The sequence below is a fragment of the Typopeltis vanoorti genome, chromosome 22, assembly GCF_054136105.1.
Source record: "Typopeltis vanoorti isolate ZY-2024b chromosome 22, IOZ_Tvanoo_1.0, whole genome shotgun sequence".
Taxonomy (NCBI): Eukaryota; Metazoa; Arthropoda; class Arachnida; order Uropygi; family Thelyphonidae; genus Typopeltis; species Typopeltis vanoorti.
In genome coordinates this window covers 3,323,026-3,342,663 of record NC_143570.1, presented here as the reverse complement: position 1 = coordinate 3,342,663, position 19,638 = coordinate 3,323,026, and the positions used below count along the sequence as shown (strand labels likewise).

General features: G+C 34.4%; 1 protein-coding gene across 1 annotated transcript in view; it reads right to left on the bottom strand.

Moving 5' to 3' along the window:
• wkd (TBC1 domain family member whacked) overlaps positions 1-19,638 on the bottom strand; it is a 147,437-nt gene that overhangs the window by 67,164 nt on the left and 60,635 nt on the right. The window contains exons 5-6 of the mRNA XM_090411809.1: positions 19,432-19,538; positions 2,801-2,981 (exon numbers count right to left, since the gene is read on the bottom strand). Of these exons, the coding sequence (XP_090267935.1) occupies positions 2,801-2,981; positions 19,432-19,538 (288 nt within the window). The remainder of the gene's footprint in view (positions 1-2,800; positions 2,982-19,431; positions 19,539-19,638) is intronic.

Genomic DNA, 19,638 nt, shown 5'->3' with positions numbered 1-19,638 from the left:
GAACAACAGTGGAGATAATGTGCATCCTCATTTCACACTTGGTTTAACATCAAACTAACTTTGTGTACTTCCTTCAACTGCTGATTTACAACTCACATATAGACTAGGCATTGCTCAGCTTTTCTCTATGTCATATGCCTTTTCCAGATCTATAAAACTTAAATACATATCCCTGTTGGATTCCCATGATTTCTCGACTAATTGCCTTAAAGAAAATCTGATCACAACAACCTCTATTTGGTCTGAACCACCTTAATCTTCTCCAAGTTATAATCCACCATTTTTCTCAGCCTTTTCTCAAGTATGCTTGCATAAATCTTATCATGAACAGAACATTCAGTAGGGAAATTTCACTAATTTACACATTATTTTGTTTTTTATAGATGCACTAGGGGGGCTCCACCCCCCCTGATGCCCCTACCGAGTTCTGGACTGGTAGGCCGGTTCTCCTTGAATTCTGATGGCTCAACTCAGGGCCCTGAATGTCAAAACGTTTCAAATAACTTGACACAAAAACGTTACAAAAAAAGGCTTATCATTTTATATTATAGAGTAGATTATGACAGCTCTATTCCAATCATTTGGAATTTAACCCTCTGACCAGGCTTTTTGAATTATGCAGCGTAACTGCTGTGAAACATTTATACACTTCTATATTTGAGAATTTCTGATCAAAAATCTACTCCAGCTGACTTTCCAGATTTCAGGTTTCTAATGGCTTTTTCTACCTTAATTATGATAAGTACTCCTGATTGGAGTTCAAAGGAATATTTTCTACCACTGTTCTGTCATTTCTTGTTTCATTTAGCAACCCTTCAAAGAAATTACTCCAGACATCCAGAATATCTTTAGTTTCAATTTTTATTTCACTCCTTATGATCTTTGATTCCTTTTACAGTAGTCTCTGCCACAGGAATATTTTCTGCCACTGTTTTGTCATTTCTTGTATCATTTAGCAACCTTTCAAAGAAATTACTCCAGATATCCAGAATATCTTTAGTTTCAATTTTTATTTCACTCCTTATGATCTTTGATTCCTTTTACAATAGTCTTTTCTCCATTTCTAAGCTTTTCAACAGCTGTTAGAAAATAAATATCAGAAAGGTGGAACTTCTCAAAGTACTTCCCATTACTTTTGTCTAGCTAGTTTTAGTTTTAAACACTGCTTCATTTTCTTATATTTTTCTCTGTATTCTCTTAGAACACATGCTGATTTACTTGCCTGGAACTTTTGATAGGCTTTTCTCTACCTTCTCAGTCCACTGGAGTTCTGATTTTTCAATCCTTGTAGAATTTCTTTAGTTGTCCATTGAATCTGCCAAGTTTGCTTCTTAATCTCTAACTTTTTATTTCTTGAATAATATTTGTGTATTTGAGTCTACAGTTCACCTCTGAAAGTTGCTCAACTTTGATTCTTTTTAAAGTTTTCTTACACACTCTTCAATATGATATTCAATTTTATCCTGCTTAAAACTAAATAGTGATCACTTTCTACTTCAAATCCTCTATAGCTGTGTGTCCTAAACCAGCATGAAGATGTTAATGAGAATTATGTCTTCTCTCTCTCTCTCTGTGTGTGTGTGTGTAAATTGGTGTAATTAAAATAATTTTTACCAAAACTATAAATTATCAAAGAAATTTCATTAGCTAATTACATTTCTTGCCAACAAAGGTTGGGAGAGTCTCTGCAACTAATGGCTCATGCAAAAAGTTAAGCAAGTCTGAGCACGGTTAGTAGTTGGAAGAGGGAAAATCGTTTGATGCTGTTGGCACTCTCCTGAGGACTGGTTATTCTCACAAGGTTAACTTTGGCCTGTAAACTGACATATGTCAGACCTCTGTATCCTCGAGGTCACGTGGGGAGATGACAATTACATTTCTTAGATATGGAGGATATTTCAGTAAATTACTCATTTGATACCTCCTAGCATGGTTTGTCACCAAATTCAAATTGCTGACTGACATAAGAAAAGATTCTCTTTCTCACTATAACAATATTTGGATTAATGAGTTGAAGACGAATAATCTTCTTTTCATATAAAATTCATGAACTTTGCATATCAGAAGAAATTCTGATTCTCTGCTTCCGGTGGCCAGAAACTTCAATCCAAAAAATTCTTCACTAATCATTGATGTTCTTCATGTACACACACACACACACACACACACAACCATTCGACACTGCTCTCCTCCTTATTAAAAAATAATAAGGAAATGTGTTACCTGTTTACTTCAAAACCAACAGGATGCACTTATCCAACTAACTTACTTTCAAGACAAGAAATTTCCTTGCAGTCTGAGCTTGAGACCTTTTGCATACTACAAGTGTTCTTTTATATGTTACTATAAACAGGAATGATGTGTTCCCAAAGTCCATAGCAAAATGTCTTTACTTTGCTGACATTTCATTCACTCTCATACTTTTTCTAAAAGCATTATATTTATCTTCTCTTTGTTGCATCAATGATATTTATCATGATCATAGTTTTGTAGTATAATTATAAAATATACCTTGGACTTTTTATAAGAATTCATGTGATTTTATGATGCAAGACAAATTTTAAACAAATTTTTTAAAGCAGGAAAAGTTTTATGAAGCTATTTTTCAAGCCACTCTGAAAGAAAAATATTTTGTCTTTGCAAAAACAGGCCAACTGATAGATATAACAGGAAGATATCGCTCCTTACAGATTAGATTATCCTTTAAATAATAAATGAGATGGAAATTATCATATGAATAAGTATATTATCAATGAGTTACTAATGTAAAATTTTGATAATTCTACATATGACAACTTACCAATCCAGGACTATAATATCCTGGCAAATACCTTTCACAGATAGCTACCAAACACCAGAAAGCTTGCTCAGCTGGCATATGCATAAGAAGAGTAGCAGCAATAGGTGCCTGAGCCTGACAATATCCCACTGCAGGGTTAAATATTGAGTATGACTTTAGGATTCTAAACAAGTCTGCCTGACTATTAAAAAAATAATAATAATCAAAGATTAAAATTAAGAAAATATTTTCTTGGACATCATGCAATACTATAGTAGAAATATGTAAACATAATAAAGTCATATTTTACTCTTGTCTTTGTATTTCTATAATATTCTATAATTATCTACAAAAATCCATTAAAGAAAGAAACTTGACATTTAGTCAAATTAATAGAAATAAGCTTCTTTCTGTAATGAACTTTTGTAGGTAACTATAGAATATTATAATATTATAAGTAACTATAGAATTATAAATAACTATAACCATTGAAATTAAATGAAAGATCCATTTTCCTCACAGCACATATACACAACAAAAAATCACAATATACTAACACTGAGGGTAGATTCAAAGGGGGATTAAAAACTTAATATTTGAGTTGTTTAAGTTGTGGCTAATATGAAGCCAGTGTATCTGTAAATTATGAGTAATTTTCTGATTGGCCTGTTTTATGGTATGATAAATCTAAGTTTTTCTAAAAAGAAAATAATCCTGTCACCTGCATATGAAACTAACTGATCTTCAGTTGGGTGTGTGTGTGGGGGGGGGGGGGGGGACCTCAAGGTTTTTTGCATTCTAAATAGGTACCTGAATGTGTGTGTGTGGTAGCACCAGAATAATGGAGGATCACCCACTTGTGCAGTCATTGTCTTTCCCTCATAATACAATAATACAATACAATAGCCAATAGGCATATTGCCTAAGTGATCATTTGAAGTTTCCACCATTTACCTCTGCTTTGTTTAAAAGTTAGTTCTCTCATCATGCGCTGTAAAGATATTGTAACTGACAGTGGGGTAAATATTTAAATTTCTGTTCTTAGCTACTACTAAAAAAAAGAACTTTCTAGCAGCTACATGAAACCATTTAAATAAAATAAATATTATATTATAAAAAAAACAATGACGAGAACCTCATCATGATGGAAACCCACTCACATTTGATTTAAAAAGAAATTTTCATCACTGCTCCAAAAATTCTCACATAACAGGTGTTTCTTTCCGTGTGATGATACACGTCCGTGAGTCCCCTTTACGGGGAGGAACGGCACCATCTAAGTCTCCCCAAATTTTATCCAGGCTCCGAAACCGGCATAGCTGACGAATCTGACCTATGGCTGGGTCAGTATTTCTGACTGTAATCCGTGTGTGTTCACGGGACTGGTTTGCCTGCTTGAGGGATGAAAAACCCCAGATAAACTGGTGGAAAAAACCCTGCTGTCCACGCCCAGATGGGCTAACTTGGCTATGGCTGAGGAAGATCCTTAAGCTTCTCATGTCGTAGACAGGAATCGAACCTAGGACACTCTTTCCCCAGGCATATGGTTGCGAAGCGCATAGCCACTAGGCTAACCGCACAGACAACAGGTGTTTGAAAGTCATCATCTCATCCCTCAAGGAGTGTTCAGGCTACTATGACAGCACTACATGATTAAGTTTACATTACATAGGTCTGCAGAATTCGAGTCATGAAAAGCTGTCTGGAAACTATTAACTGCTTCTGATTTATTTTTGACCACTGATTTCAAATATCTCTTCTAGTTTTCTCTATCATGTAAGGATTTTTCACAATGGATCTCAATATTACAGTAAAATAGTTTTTAAATAGCCACCTGCACTTTTATCTGCATTCATCCCACCCTCCCTCTTCTATCTTAAAAATGAGAAGTTTCATGGAAATTTCTCTATTTACCATAAAAAGGCACTTCAAATAAGCACTTATACAACTAATTAGCTGAATAAAGGAGAATGAAAATAAATACCAATGCGCTGAATTTAGATCCAAATACTACTAATAAAAACAATAAAATTAAAAATTGGGTAAAATTGGGGTGTGGAATTCTTTTACTATTTTTTCTGAACTCAACATCTAAAAATCTATAAGAATCAATTATTACTTCTCAGACAACTTTTCCATCACAGGCCTGTGTTATTAATAATCTCATATCAACAAATTTCCTCCATATTAGTATATTACTTGTAAGCATCCCAATATTGTTGTATTTAATATTTCGTTCTTCTAAGGCACTTCTGACAGACTCTAGATCTTTTTCCTGCCATCAACCACCTGTTTTGCTAACCTTCCCTCTCCCATTCTATTTAAATGACCATATCATCTCAGATTAGCTCTGCTCACACATTCACACAATGTGAAGGTCTTTCCTAATGTCTACATTTTTAATATGATTCTGCTGTTGATACTATCTGTTCCGTTCCCTAATCTTTCTCACACCTCTTATATCTGTGATCTTTGATCAAGTGCTTTATTTCTAATCCAACTCTCAGCTCTGCAACTTACAACTGGTTTGAATACGGACTTGTATATTGGTAGTTAAGTGTTTTGGCTAATTTTTCTCTTATTTAACATAAATTTATTCAACTGGCTCCCCACCATACCAGCTTTGCTTGTTGTGTTGTTTATTTCCAGATTTAATTTCCCATCTTCACTAAAAACTATGCCTAAACAGCTGAAATATTTTACTTGTTCTATAGACTCACCATTCAGAAAAGAGCTAAAGTTTTCAATGCTCATGCCTCTTTTCATAGTTTTGGTCTTTTTATTGCTGATTTTCATGCCAAATTTCTTTCAGCTATTATTCAATTTGATGCCTCCAATTCTAATCTGTGTGTTGAGGCTTAAGTGCTGTGAGAACAAAATGTTAGAGATTTAATGGAATATTTACAGCACACTAAGAAAGGATGAAAAAGCAGATACATTCACAAACTCTCCCACCACCCCTCTCAACAATATGGCATTATTATAACTCTAACCAACAGAGCCCACAATCTTTGTTCCAGTGGAACCTCTCTTTCAACTGAACTCAACCACATACATAACACTTTCCTTTTTAACGACTACAGTGATTACAGAATTTAAAAAAAAATCAGTTCCTCTCCGATTCCCCAGCCATCTTTTCAGAAGGATTTCAGAAATACTATCACCATACCACAACAAAAAAAAATAACAAGTCCTTAAAAAAGTACAACCTCCACACAGCTTTTAAGCCCCACCGTAAACTTGCTACCCTTATCCGTTCTACCAAAGATCAGCTCCCTCCTCTCTCAGTGCCTGAAGTATATAAAGTACCCTGTTCCTGCAAGCTGGCCTACTTCAGACAGACAGACAGGTAGATGAGCAACCATCCATTTAAAAGAACACAAATCATACATCTGCAGTCCAGATTGACCATACAGCTATGGTCAATCTGGCCTTGCAGACCATGTTTTGGATACAATCCACTGGATCTCCTGGAGAAAAACCACCATGCTCCACCATAGTAAATTCAAAAAAGAAAGACTGTTTTTAGAATCAGTGGCAGCACTCAGAAATCAACTGAATTTAAATAAATACAGTTGCATAAAACTTCCCAAAATTTGGGAAAAATTAATTATCAGAGATCCCACATTACATCCTCTATGCCACCTACAAACGGACATAGAGGGCACCACCTAAATAGGACTTTTAGAGTCACCCATGTGTTTCACTTAGCATTGTGTTGTATTTAAGTGTGTGTTACAAGAGTTATTTGTAATCCCTGAAGATGTCTCAGTGACTGAGATGAAATATTGGAAGCATTCAAATTAGTTTTTAATCCTTTCCTAGTGCTGTAAATATTCCATTAAACCTCCAACATGAGGCCAATTCTAATACACTAAAACTTGTCCAAAGCAGAACATGAATAAGGTAGAAACATGCTCAATGTGAACAAATTATATAGTCCCAGCCAGAAGAATAGGCATTACAGTGTTATTTATTTTGTATAATGCGGAATCTGCCCAACGTGGAAATGGAAAGCAATATTTGAAGAATTTATTAAAAATTACTTGTGTAAAGCGGAAAGTGTTTTAAAAATACACCTATATTTATTAGATTTTGACACTTTTACTGTTTCGTTTGTGAATTAATGTTGGTCAGTTTCTGGTAAGTCCAAACATTTCAGTAACCCAAATTTTAACAAACCAATCAGTTCATTTTTTACATCATGGCTAAATAGTACATGGCGTTGTCACTAAACGAAAAAGTCAAAGTCATTGAAGCTAAAGAAAAAGATAAATTCTTGGTACGGGAAATAATGATGTGGTTTAAGTGTGGCAAAATGCAAGTATACAACACACTTATGAAGAGGAAGGTAAAGGTAACTGGCAACGAGGAAATCAACGAGGTAGTGTGGGAGTTCATGAATGCAAGATCGAAAAACATTCACATATCTGGTCCAATGGTCCAAAGTGAAGCTCTCGCAATAGCCAAATCTCTCGGGAATGATCAGTTTAAGGTGTCTACAGAATGGTTGGATAGTTTTAAGAAGAAGCACAATATTGTGTGGAATAAAGTCTGTGGGGAATCTAAAGATGCGGATGAAAGTGTAGTGAGTGAGTGGAAACCAAAACTGCTAGAAATGATTTCACCATATGAACCGAAAAACATTTAAAACGTGGACGAAACAGGATTGTTTTTTCAGGTATTAACAACAAAATTAATCGCGGTTAAGGGAGAAAAATGTAGCGGGGGCAAAATGTCCAAAAAAAAAGACTTACAGTTTTATTGTGTGGGAATATGGTGGGAGAAATGGAAAAGCAGCAAAATCAAGATGTTTCAAGAACCTGAAAATTAATAATTTACCAGTGATTTGGAAAAACAATAAAAAAAGCTTGGATGAGTGCAGCTACAAGTGGTTAAACACGTTTAATACAAAAATGAAGAAGGAAAATAGAAATGTCATCCTTTTTTTTGACAATGCTACCTGCCACCCAAAGGTAACACTTTCAAATGTGAAAATTGCCTGCTTCCCAGAAAATGCAACAAGTGTATTACAGCCCATGGATATGAGTGTTATTTACACATTCAAATCACACTACAGACGATTTCTGATGCAATCTTTAATTTCGAATGCAGAAGAAGCTGATAGCTGTTACGCATTAGCAAGATCTGTATTGGTTCTGGATGCTGTGAATTGGATTAGGTTGGCAGTGAAGAAAATTAAAGCAGAAACAGTAAAAAAGTGTTTTGCTAAAGCTGGGTTTGGGGAAAGTGATGTGGCAGATAATTTGGAGGAGGCGAGTGAAAACATTGCTGCAATATCCTCTGCCAAGGAAAATAACTTTCCTGTGATATGATACAGAGAACTTTGTTCGGAGTGATGACCATCTAGTGATTACAGCTTGAAATCTGCTACAGCTCTACTAGCGGTAACAAAACGAAGATGTGGAGGATGAGGAGGAGAAGCAGCAGCCACAGAACAGGATATTTCAATGAAAATTCGTACACATGAACAGGCCCTTCATTGCATCAGTGAAGTAATGCAGTTTGCAATTGATTCAAACTCTTCCAGCCTTCTTGAACTATTGTATATAATTAAGGACTGCATTCAAAAAGATATGATCACAAAAAAGTGGAAACAAGTTTCTTTGTTGGATCTGTGGAAGAAATCTCAATGAGTTATATATTGGAAATGTGTAATGCGCAGTGTAATAGAGCATTAATACAGTACTTTAATAATGTGTTATTATTATTATTACTATTATTTTAATAACATAGGTCTACAAGTATCACCTATTTACAAGAGCTAGTGCCGCCGATTTTCACTCATAAACAGGTATGCACCATGTAATATGATTTTAATGGATTTTAAATTTTTTTGCAATTTTGTATAATGCAGAAACTTGGCCAATGTGGAAAATATATTTGATCCCTTGCGATTCCACTTTGAACAAGTTTCACTGTATTAGGTTAAATGCCACGTTTTCATGAGGTCATCCATATATATGATGAATAAGAGTGGACATAATGTGCATCCTTGTCTTACTTCTAATTTTACATCAAACTATCTTCCTGTATTTCCTTCAATTCTAACTGCTGACCAACAACTTAAATATAGACTATATGTTGCCCTGGAACATTATCCAGGACAACATACAACATATGTTGTATGGGGTAAATGTTTCATTTACCTTGGAACATTTACCCCATACAACTGTGGTGTTTTGAAAAGCTTTTACCTGGGCACCTTGTTGTATGCCTTTTCCAGATCTACAAAACTTAAATACAGACCCTTGTCATATTCCTATGAAATTTTCAACTGTTTGTCATAAAGTAAAAATCTAATTTTGACAACCTCTATTTAGCCTGGATCCAACTTGTTTTTCTCCCAGTTTCTCTTCCACAATTTTTCTCAGCTTTTTTTTCAGGTATGCTTACATAAATCTTACCTGAAACAGTTTGTAGAGAAATTTCTCTGTAATTCTCACATTCAACTTTATCCCCCCCCCCCTTTTTTTTTAAATTAAATAAATGGGAACTATCAGCACTCTACTCCGATCATCTGGAAAGTGACATTCTGAGTAGACCCTCTGAATTATGCAGTGACCATTGCAAAACTTTTATACCTCCATATTTCAGCATATTTGGTTGAATATCATCTACTCTAGCTGTCTTTCTATATTTCAAGTTTTTGACGACCTTTTCTACCTCAAGCATTGATATAGATGCCTCCATAGCGCGATTGGAAGAACAACAGTACATTGCGCCCTTCGATTGGAATAGGCCTAAGTTCAATTTTCGTCGCGACGGGAGGAATCTTTATCTGGACGATTTCAATCGAAGGTGAGTTAGCTGATCTCATATGAAGGTAGCAGGGTTTTTTCTCCCGGAAACTCGGGTTTTTCATCCCACATACAGACAAATTGGCCCTTCAGAACACACGCAATTTAGAGACAAAAAATACTAGTTGTGGTAGTGGTGGAGGTAGATGGCGTTGATGGAGATGATTGTTAGTAGAGGTTCGGTGTAGTGGTTGAGACAGTTGTAGGTGTCCTCCCGTGATGAGTCTTCGGACTCTTTGGAGGTTTCACAAATAATAATAATAATATAAACTCTTGTTTGCATTTCTGTTGAAAAATTTCTACTACGGTTCTGTCATTGCTTGTTTCATTTAACAGTCTTGCAAAGTAATTACTCCAGACATTTAAGAAATCCTTATCTTCAGTTTTCATATCATATTTATCATCTCTAATTTCTTTTACAGTACTCTTTTTTTTCAATACCTCCAAAACATATTGCATCCTTTCCATTATTTATCTCTTATATTCCTACTGAAGTCTTTCCATGTCTTTTCTTTAGCTAATGTCACACACAGCTTACCTGATGTTTACCTTGTATATTCTTACTGAAGTCTTCTTATGAACTTGATTTAGTTATTTTCACACAACTTAGCTCTTACATTTTTCTCTAGATTTTTTTAAGGCATCTGCTGACTTAATTGCAGGGAAATTTCAGTATGCTTTCTTCTTTTCCAGGACTGCTTCTTTAATTTCTTGTGTCTACCATGGTATTCTTATTTTTCTATCCTTGCAAACAACTTCACCACGTATCTTTCTAGCTGAATCAATGTTTTCTTCAGAGTTTGCTAGTGAGACTCCAAGGTTCTCGTTTTCGAACTGTTTCATTCTTTCTTCAATAATGTTTGTGTAGTCGAGTCTAAAGTTTACCTGTAACAGCTGGTCATCTTTAATTCTTTTTAAAAAAATTTTAAATACTGTTCTTTTCAATGTGATATTCAGTTTTATCCTGCTTAGAATTCAGCGATTGTCCAATTTCAAATCCTCTGTACAACTTTGTATTCCAAACCAGCATGAAAATATCACTATAAACAATAACATAATCAACAAGACTTTTCTTATTTCTTCTCTCCACATTGTTAAACATTGTCGTCTGTGCCATTGTTATGTCGTTACTTTTCCTTAAATAGTAATTTACTTTCTTTATGAATTTACCTCTCTACGATGACTACAAGACTTACAAAATTTCCCTGACTCTAATATCTGTATTACTTCTTACGTGTTCATTTTATAAGGAAAGCAATTTCTATATCTCTAGCCGATTCCAGATTCCTGACTAATAAAGGTTATTCCTTGCTAAAAGAAACGAATCCTCCAATTTCTTTCTGGGGCTGTCTCCTCTTCAGATATTGACAATTTTTTTTTAAAGCTGTGCCAACCAATATCTTAGAACAGAGGGGACTCTTATTCAGGGACTTTTCCATACTTTTGCTGCACATAGGTGAATAAATTTAGTGCTTAAACTCGTAAATTAAACACTTTACTGTGGCTAAGTAAATTCTGGTTTGCAGTCGTAACCTCTATAACAACATGTTATACCTTTCTTTCAATTCCCCCCCCCCTGCTATGGTTCAGATTAATGAGTGGTAGTTTTGATTCATATCACAGGCAAAACTCAGGTATAGAAGAAAAAAACATATTTATTAGAATCTAAAGACATAATACACACTTAGACCAATCTCACTCTTTCAATTAGTTCAATGACATGCTAAATCAAACTGTATCAAACTGATTAATATTCTAATGCATGAACAAAAAAATCCTTCTTTTAAGTTAGAGATTTAACACACATAATATACACATTATACGCTTCTAAATCAATATTCTACCTACTATGTTAGTCTTGCACATTAAAATAGTTACAATCATCTATTATCATTCCAGACAATTTGTCTTATGGACATTATCCACTGCTAAATAATCACTTCAAGTTCTTAAATACTGTCCATACTCAATTATTACACTACAATGATATTTCCCTTTTACCGACTGGGTAATTATAAAACAAAATCTGTACTTTACCATTTCTCGGTGCAGGATCTCTAGATCTGTTTGAACTGTCCTTCTTTGTTTGAAATACCTCTTGATACTTCCATAAGCCTGAGTCCACGTGGTGGGTCACTATGATCATCATATTAAGCTATGCTCTGCATCTGGTGTTTTTCCCTCATCTATTCTTGATCTGTTTCGGGCCATCCTCGTTTCTATTTCCGGTTCAAAAGACACGTCTGCAATATTATTCCATCGGAACTTTCAGCGAAGGAGTGAAGACAGCATATGCCGACATCTCACACTTTAGTACTGGCAGAAATTCAGACATCGAAGGGAAAGGTGCACCGTCCGATATCGTACCATCGCCATGAAACACCATCAGGAACTACCGGTCCACAGGCGAAGTCGAATCATCATCCAGCAAAATAGGTAAAAAAGCCTCGAGAAAGGGGTGCAAACCCTTTTTATTCTCCCTTCACTTCCCCCTTTTTAGCACCCTGTTACCAGCTGTGATAGCACCCTCTTACTTTCTGTGATCTTTTCCCACCTGCTACTTTCTTCGTCCGTGGGGATTTCGGCACATCACGAGATCTCTAGCAGCGTCTTCCAGGAAACGAATGTGCGTCGTTTTCCGAGATTGCCAATGCCTCAGGCCCACCCGTGACATTTGAACTATTGTTTACATCTAATTTAACCATTCATTGTATACATGATGCATTCACATAATACCAATTTATACACAAAGTCCTTTACATGGTCTTACAATTCTACTAAAAGGAGGTAATTCTATTTCTATTTACAGTTAGTACTTTATTTCTTCTGCTCGTGTACAAGTTTTTTCTCTCAGCTGATTTTTCTGACTTGTTAAATCCTGAATGAATTGTTTCCTTTTAAAAGTTCTTCATTCAGGATGTAACAACATGAACTTGTGCACATCTCTATGTTGGAACATTCTTATGTTAGTAATGACTAGTTGATATCCTGAACAAAAACCTAGCAGATATTACCATTGTTATTTGCCTTGCCCTTTTCTCCAAAAATTTCTGTCTAGTGGGATTCACTTCCTACTCTGTTGTTAAGCTCTTCTAACAAGTACCATTTTTTACATTTTTTTAATGTCTGCTGTCTGCTCTAGTGACCCAAACAAATTCACTACTCCCTTAGAAGAGCCTTCTGTGGAACCATAGGCACAAATACATTTCATTGTCCATCTATCCATTTTGAAGTTTGCCCACATAACTCTACTTGAAATGGTCTTCCAATCAAAAAGTTTATCTTCATGTCTGGTATTGAATGCTGTTGCTACTCCTTCCTTTCCTTGATTATTATTGCCCAAATATAACATTCTATACTTATTATTTAGCGATCTCATCTGTATTGGTCCTCTATGTTTCAGTGATGCCAATCATGTGCACGTGGTATTTTGCCAGTTCTTCTGTAAGCCCAATTTCCTTTCCATTAATACTCCTAATATTGACAGTTGCTATCTTCAGTTCTTCTGATGTTTGGTTTGCTCTTCTTCTTGTACATGTTGAGACTGATTCAGTTCCAGTAGCTGACTTTTCACTGCTCACCCCTAGTTTACTGATGAAAACGGCATGGAACATGTTTATCTGATTGACACCCTAGCTGGCATGAAATCTCATCACATTGCACTATTATATTATTTGTGGTTTAAGCCAAAGGAAAGTAAAATTCGGCTAAGTCCCAAACTGCCAGCCCATCTTGTTTATCCAGTACCCAGTGAATATCTACTAAGAGGGTACACATGAGGATTGGACATTAAGTCTGAAGCCCCATCTGCATTTCTTAACGGTGATGTGCAGGTTTTCTCCTAGTTATGTCTTTGACTCTTAAGCAACCCCCTTGAGTATTTGGAAGTGAATCTTTATTTCTTGGGGGGGATGACATCAGGGAAAAAAAACAAATTACCCATTACTTCAGAGAATTTATGGTATCTTGAAAATACATAATAGAAATGCTCTTGAGATCTGGAGACACTAGAGATTTTCCTACCTCTGATCTCTGCAAATATCTTTAGTGAATAGTAGCAACATACAGAAGAAAACTGAGTCTCTTATATAAAGCATTTCACATTTCATTGAAAAACCTAAGAAATTAGTGAAACAATCATAAGAGCCTCTAGCAAACTTACATATTACTAATCTGTTCACAAATGTCTCCACTGAAGAAACCTCAGTAGTGTTTCAAATTTTTTTGGCACGAAATACCATCCTACTGTTCAAACAGTGCATAACTTTATTCTGGTTTCAGAAAAATACTATGACCAAAAAGTGCATCTTGCAATTGGCTTATCCCTATCTCCACTTCTAGTCAATTTATAGTCATCTGAAAAAAGCCTTAGAAAACCACCAATCACCCAAAATATAGCCACATTAAGTGGATGACAATCACCTGGTCACATTCAATGAAACAAATAGAATTCAGATTATCAGAAGAGCTAACATCCACACAAAAATTTCACTCTTCATTTGAAAACAAGACTAACATTTCTTGACATACTCATAAAGGTCTCTCTGAAGAGAAGAAATTCATTCAGTAGAAGGCCATCCACACTAGGAAGAAGAAAAATCAAAATAAAACACTACAAGAAAAACATACATCATTAGCTCAATTTCCTTTCCATTAATAATGAAAATAAAAAGCATATATCATTAGCAAACCAAAGAAGAGGAACCAATAACTAATACTTCAACCACACTCTTATCTAAAAATGGATATAAGACAACTAACCTAACATAACAGAGAATTTATTTATGGCATCTTGAAAATACATAGTAGAAATGCCAGGTTATTGCCAGACTGGCTGGCCAAGTGGTTAGTGTATCTGCTCTTCAGCCAAAAGGCTGTGGGTTCGAATCCTGCCATGGGCATGGATGTTTTTGATTGTCTGTGGAAATACCGGTGGATGGTGCTGGTGTAGTTTCGGTCAGTTGGTGGAGACAGCTGTAGAGTAGGTGCCCTCCCTCGATGAGTCTATGGACTCCCTGGAGGTGTCTAATAATAGTAATAACCCTCTCCCAGTAATAATAAATAAGCAAGAGTACAAAAGTGCAGTACTCCTGATACCCAGCATGTAAGAGGCAAAATTTCTGAAATACTCATTTTAAAAATTTTATAGAATTTACAACCGTTGTAATAGTTGTAAATTCCATAAAATTTTTAAAATGAATGCTGATCACCGTGTAATCCTAAAAGAAAGGATTCTGAAATACTCTTTCTGGACCATCCTATTTGACCCACACAGCAGATGGTATGTGCATCAAAGAGCATAAATAACAATTTTATAAACCTCGTGGTTTTTAAAGAGCAGATGAGGTAGTTTAGGAGGATGTAAAAAATATTTATTGTACAAAAGGGAGGTGAAGACTACTTTATGTAATATTTTCAGAGTATTTCAGAAATTTTGGCTCTTACATGCTGGATATCATGAGTACTGCACTTTTGTACTTCTGCTTATTAAAAAATGTGCATACCATTTTTTAATGGTATGCACACTATGCAATAAAAGAAACCAAGGCATTATTCCACATCAAGTCTATCCACTGTTCACCAAAAATCACACCCACACACAGCCTGAAAATGATGCATGTTTGTAAACACAATTTCTGCTAAGAACGTACATCATCCATTGTCAAATCATTTTCAACAATTGACTCCATTCCAGTTAGCTATGATAGTGTAAATGTCTTGTAATTTAACTTGTATTTAACACTATCCTGAGGAAGTGTACAAAAAAGGGTATATGAAACTAGTTGAGAATTGCAGGGTTTTTTTTTTTAAATCTCAAAATTAGTTATGTGATCCTTATACAAGAATGCTAAAGAATTTCATGTGCTTCCTGGCTGAATCAGTCAATATTCTTTCAGATTTTGCCACTAAATTTTTAAGGTTTGGTTCTTATTTTCAAACTTACTTGTTCCTTGATAATAACTGCAAATTTACATTTACAGATCACATGTGACAGTTATTGGACTGATTCTTTTCAAAACTTTAGCACACTCTTCCTTGCCAAAACAATAATTATTTTTATCCTTCCATTCAGTGTAATTGAATGCAAACACCACTCGATTAGATTTATTGGATAAAAATGTTAATAACATTAAAAAGCTACTTTTTCAACCTTTACATTAAGATCATCTGCAGGAATGTATACATACACACATATATATCACTACATTAAAGCAACTAGCACTTACTATTGTAATCTACAAATGTCTAAAACTAAACTGACTGGCTTAACCTCTTGTAAAAAATATTAAAAAAATAAAAACTTTTAAAAAATAAAAATAAATTACACCAGCCAATCAGAAAATGTCTATTTTCTATTGGCTGAAAATTCCAATAGCTATACTTGTATAACTAGGTGATTCCCTAGTTGCCATGATAACTGATTATGCTAGTACATCATAGCATGTGAACTTTAAACCAATAAAGAATATTGGTCAGATAAGTCAAAATTGCTAGTACATTCTCAGTTGCTCAGTTTCATAGTAGACACCTACAATGAGTGAAGATGATGACCAGCCAGTTCTCTGTATTGCCTATAAGCTATAGAGATTTCTTTCCATTTATCTGGCTTCATCTAGATGCAATCCCTGCTTTGCAAAACACAACTATAATTCAAAGATCATCCAAAAGTAGAGCATATTGCTTTTGAAACATATATTTATGGTTTCACTACTAGACAATCATTTACAGCCTACTTTGACCCACATATTAGTAAAAATCAATAACTACTGTACAACTTGTAAAGTCAATAGTTATAACAGATCCCAAGTTTACTACTAGTGATATGCCAGTAGTAAATTTGAAATATTTTCAGTTCATGAAGGTTTCACTTGGATATTCCTATAAATTTTAGCAGAAAATGAATTAAAAAGCTCAAGATTCACATGCAAATTGACCAGAAGAAACTGAAAGACTGCTTCATTTTTATGAAAACAATTTTTTGTCGAAATTCAATGTACTGCTTTCAGCATTCATTATACAATTTAAAGGCAATCCCCAAGAGAAATCCAGATACTGATGAAAACCCAAATAAACCTGAAATTACTGTTAGTTAAGCAAAATATACTATAATTTTAGGGTTTCACTGACTAAACAGCCATTTCAGGTCTATCTGAATCTTTGTTTCTAGAAAGGCAAAAAAAAACAAAACAACAAAAGGCAATAAGCAGGCTCCTCCTAGAATCACATCTTTCAATTATAAATGCAAACCACAAACATGCTGAAGACAGGTTTTTGGCTGATTTAGCTTAATTCATAGACACAAATGTTCTATTCAATTTCTGTTAAATACTACTAAACTGACAAAGCAAAAAGTGTTCATAGGCTAAAAATATCAGTTCAATATCACTTTTCTTAATAATATTCTCCACATGCCAGCATGAGTAACTGAGAAGACATCCATTTTGCAATCAGTATGCTATAAGTTTAAATTCCATTAAGACAAACGTGTGTAAATGTCATCAGGTGGAGAATGCTTTTTTCATTGCCTGTGTGATATGTGTGCCTTAGCTATCTATTGTAAGCCAGAAATAGCTTGAAAATATGATGTGTTTGGTCTATTGAGCAGGTTTCTGTATTACCTAATTCTTACCCCACAATTTTCATGTGTTGCACTTTTTTGTGTGTGGAAGATTATCCTTAAAAAAATTAAAAAGACAATTTAACTTCTAGAATTTTATGCAAGTATAATAGGACAAAGGAAATCGTTAAAAGGAAAACTGATGAACAAATTGAAATTAGGACAAACAGTGGCAGCCAGGTGAAAGGTTTTCATTATGACAAACAGTCAAGAAATAATCAAGAAAATAATAAGGATCTAAGTTTTGTTGATCTCAAAAATGCATAAGTCAATGCATTCAAAAATGTTAAATATATATACATGTCAATATGTGTAAATAGAACCTTATATAGTGCAACACATAGTTTATATTTAAGTTGCTAGCTGTCAATTAGAATTAAAGAACATAGAAAAATGTAACTTGATTTTAAATAAACAGGTATAAGGCTGTTGCAGTTTTAGAGTTATGGCTGAAGTTGATGTATTACATCTATTAATTGCATGGTTCTTCTAGCCAGTTTGCCACTGTTGCAAAAAAGGAAAAAAAAAAAACCAAAAACAATTTTCCAAGAGAAAGACCTGCTGTCTCCATATATGATGGTGTAAGGCAATGTATACCCTCCATTGTTAATTACCATATACAGTCTACTCTTACTGTAATATCATAATAGCAAACTCACTTACTAAAACTACTCAAGATCCCCAGCATGAATGATAAATAGTTTTATAGGGTAAGGTGAAAAGTATCATTCATGCTAGGGATCTTGGGTAGTTTTAGTGAGTTGGTTCACCTTTTGGTTCACTGCAGTAAAAAATGACAACTTAATGTTAACACAGATTAAAGCACTGACCTTAAAAATCATCTATGCAGATGATGATGATGTAATTCTTTTCAATAACTCTTCTATAGCCTCAAATTCTTTAATCAAATTATACATACTATAACAAACTTAGCAATGAAAATTAGTATTGGCATAAACTTAGTATGAAAATCAGCATTAAACAAAAACTGAAAATAGGCAGGAAAACTATCAATCACAGTGAAAATGATATATTAACTACTGGATCACACCAGATGGTATGAAAACATGGTGGAGAGTATATGATTTTCTTTATGGAGCATAAAGAAATCAGTCAAATCAGCTACTATCTTTAAGTCAATTTTAACAGATGCACTTGACAGATTTGTTAGGAATAAAAAGTTGATAATAGACTAAATACCAATGCAAGTTTCTCTATTCTGGCACACTCGCTTTAAGAACACCCACTACTTCTTAGTATTTTTACCTCATCAATTAGGCTCTCTGACTTTCTTACTTGCTTTAGCAAAGTGAAAAATTCCATTAAATTGAAATTCACACTACATCACACTAGCCACTCATTTCAACAGTATATATCTTCAATCCCCTCATGTATTTATCAGCTTATCTTCCTTTTCAAATCGGACTTAACAACTTGTTGTGCCCATTTAGCCAAGATTAATTGGATTTATATGCTGTCAGCATATAAATCCAATTAATGTCGTCATAGGATGGTTAATCCAATCTACATAATTTACTATGTATTAATTGTGTATATTCTCTAGCTGGTTTGTCTTGCAGGTTGAAAAACACAAGTTCTGGGAGAAATAACCATGCACTTCTGTATAAGACTAGCTAACTCGCCTTCAGTCTTTATAAAAGTTCTTAACATCCAAATGAACCAGGTTCTTCCAACTGAAGAGCATCATCATCATCATTCACCAAGGTCTAGAGTCTATCTGCTTGTTCTTATATCCAAACCAACTAAATAGTTTTCCTTAGTTATAATATTTATTATATTCTGTATCAACCTAACATGGTTAAGTAAATTTTTTCTAATATAAATATCCATGCAAAATTTTGTCTTAGTACTGGATCTATTATTAATGCTAAAACTGGTTAAAAACTAATATTTAATATCTGAAATCTTGTAGAGGAAATTTTGTCTTTTTCTTTTCTTCTGTATTTACATCTTCAGCCATATAAAACTAGTGGAGTAGACAGTTGCTGAATTACCTCTGTCCACATACTTTGCTTAGAGGTCCCCTGTCTATGTTATTATGTGCAACTTCTATGACCTCTGTCTAATCTGATAATCCCAATAAAATACAAGCACTTCATTCTTATTGTAATCTATTTTAAACAGTAACTTCTTAAAAAAATTTCTAAATGAGCCATATATTCAAAATTAATTTCTCTGATCCCAAAGCTTACCCATGGCCTTGACTATGTGCAAACATCTCATGAGAAGGAAACTGCCTGTGCAAGTCCTTCTTAATATCATCAACACAACGTGGATCTCCTGGCTGTGAATCAAACTCCTGTTGTGGGATAAGGGAAAAGTGAAAATTAACCAGTTCTTAAAATGATATCACACGTTATGATTAAAAATATTCAATTTAATGGGCATATGAAAATTAA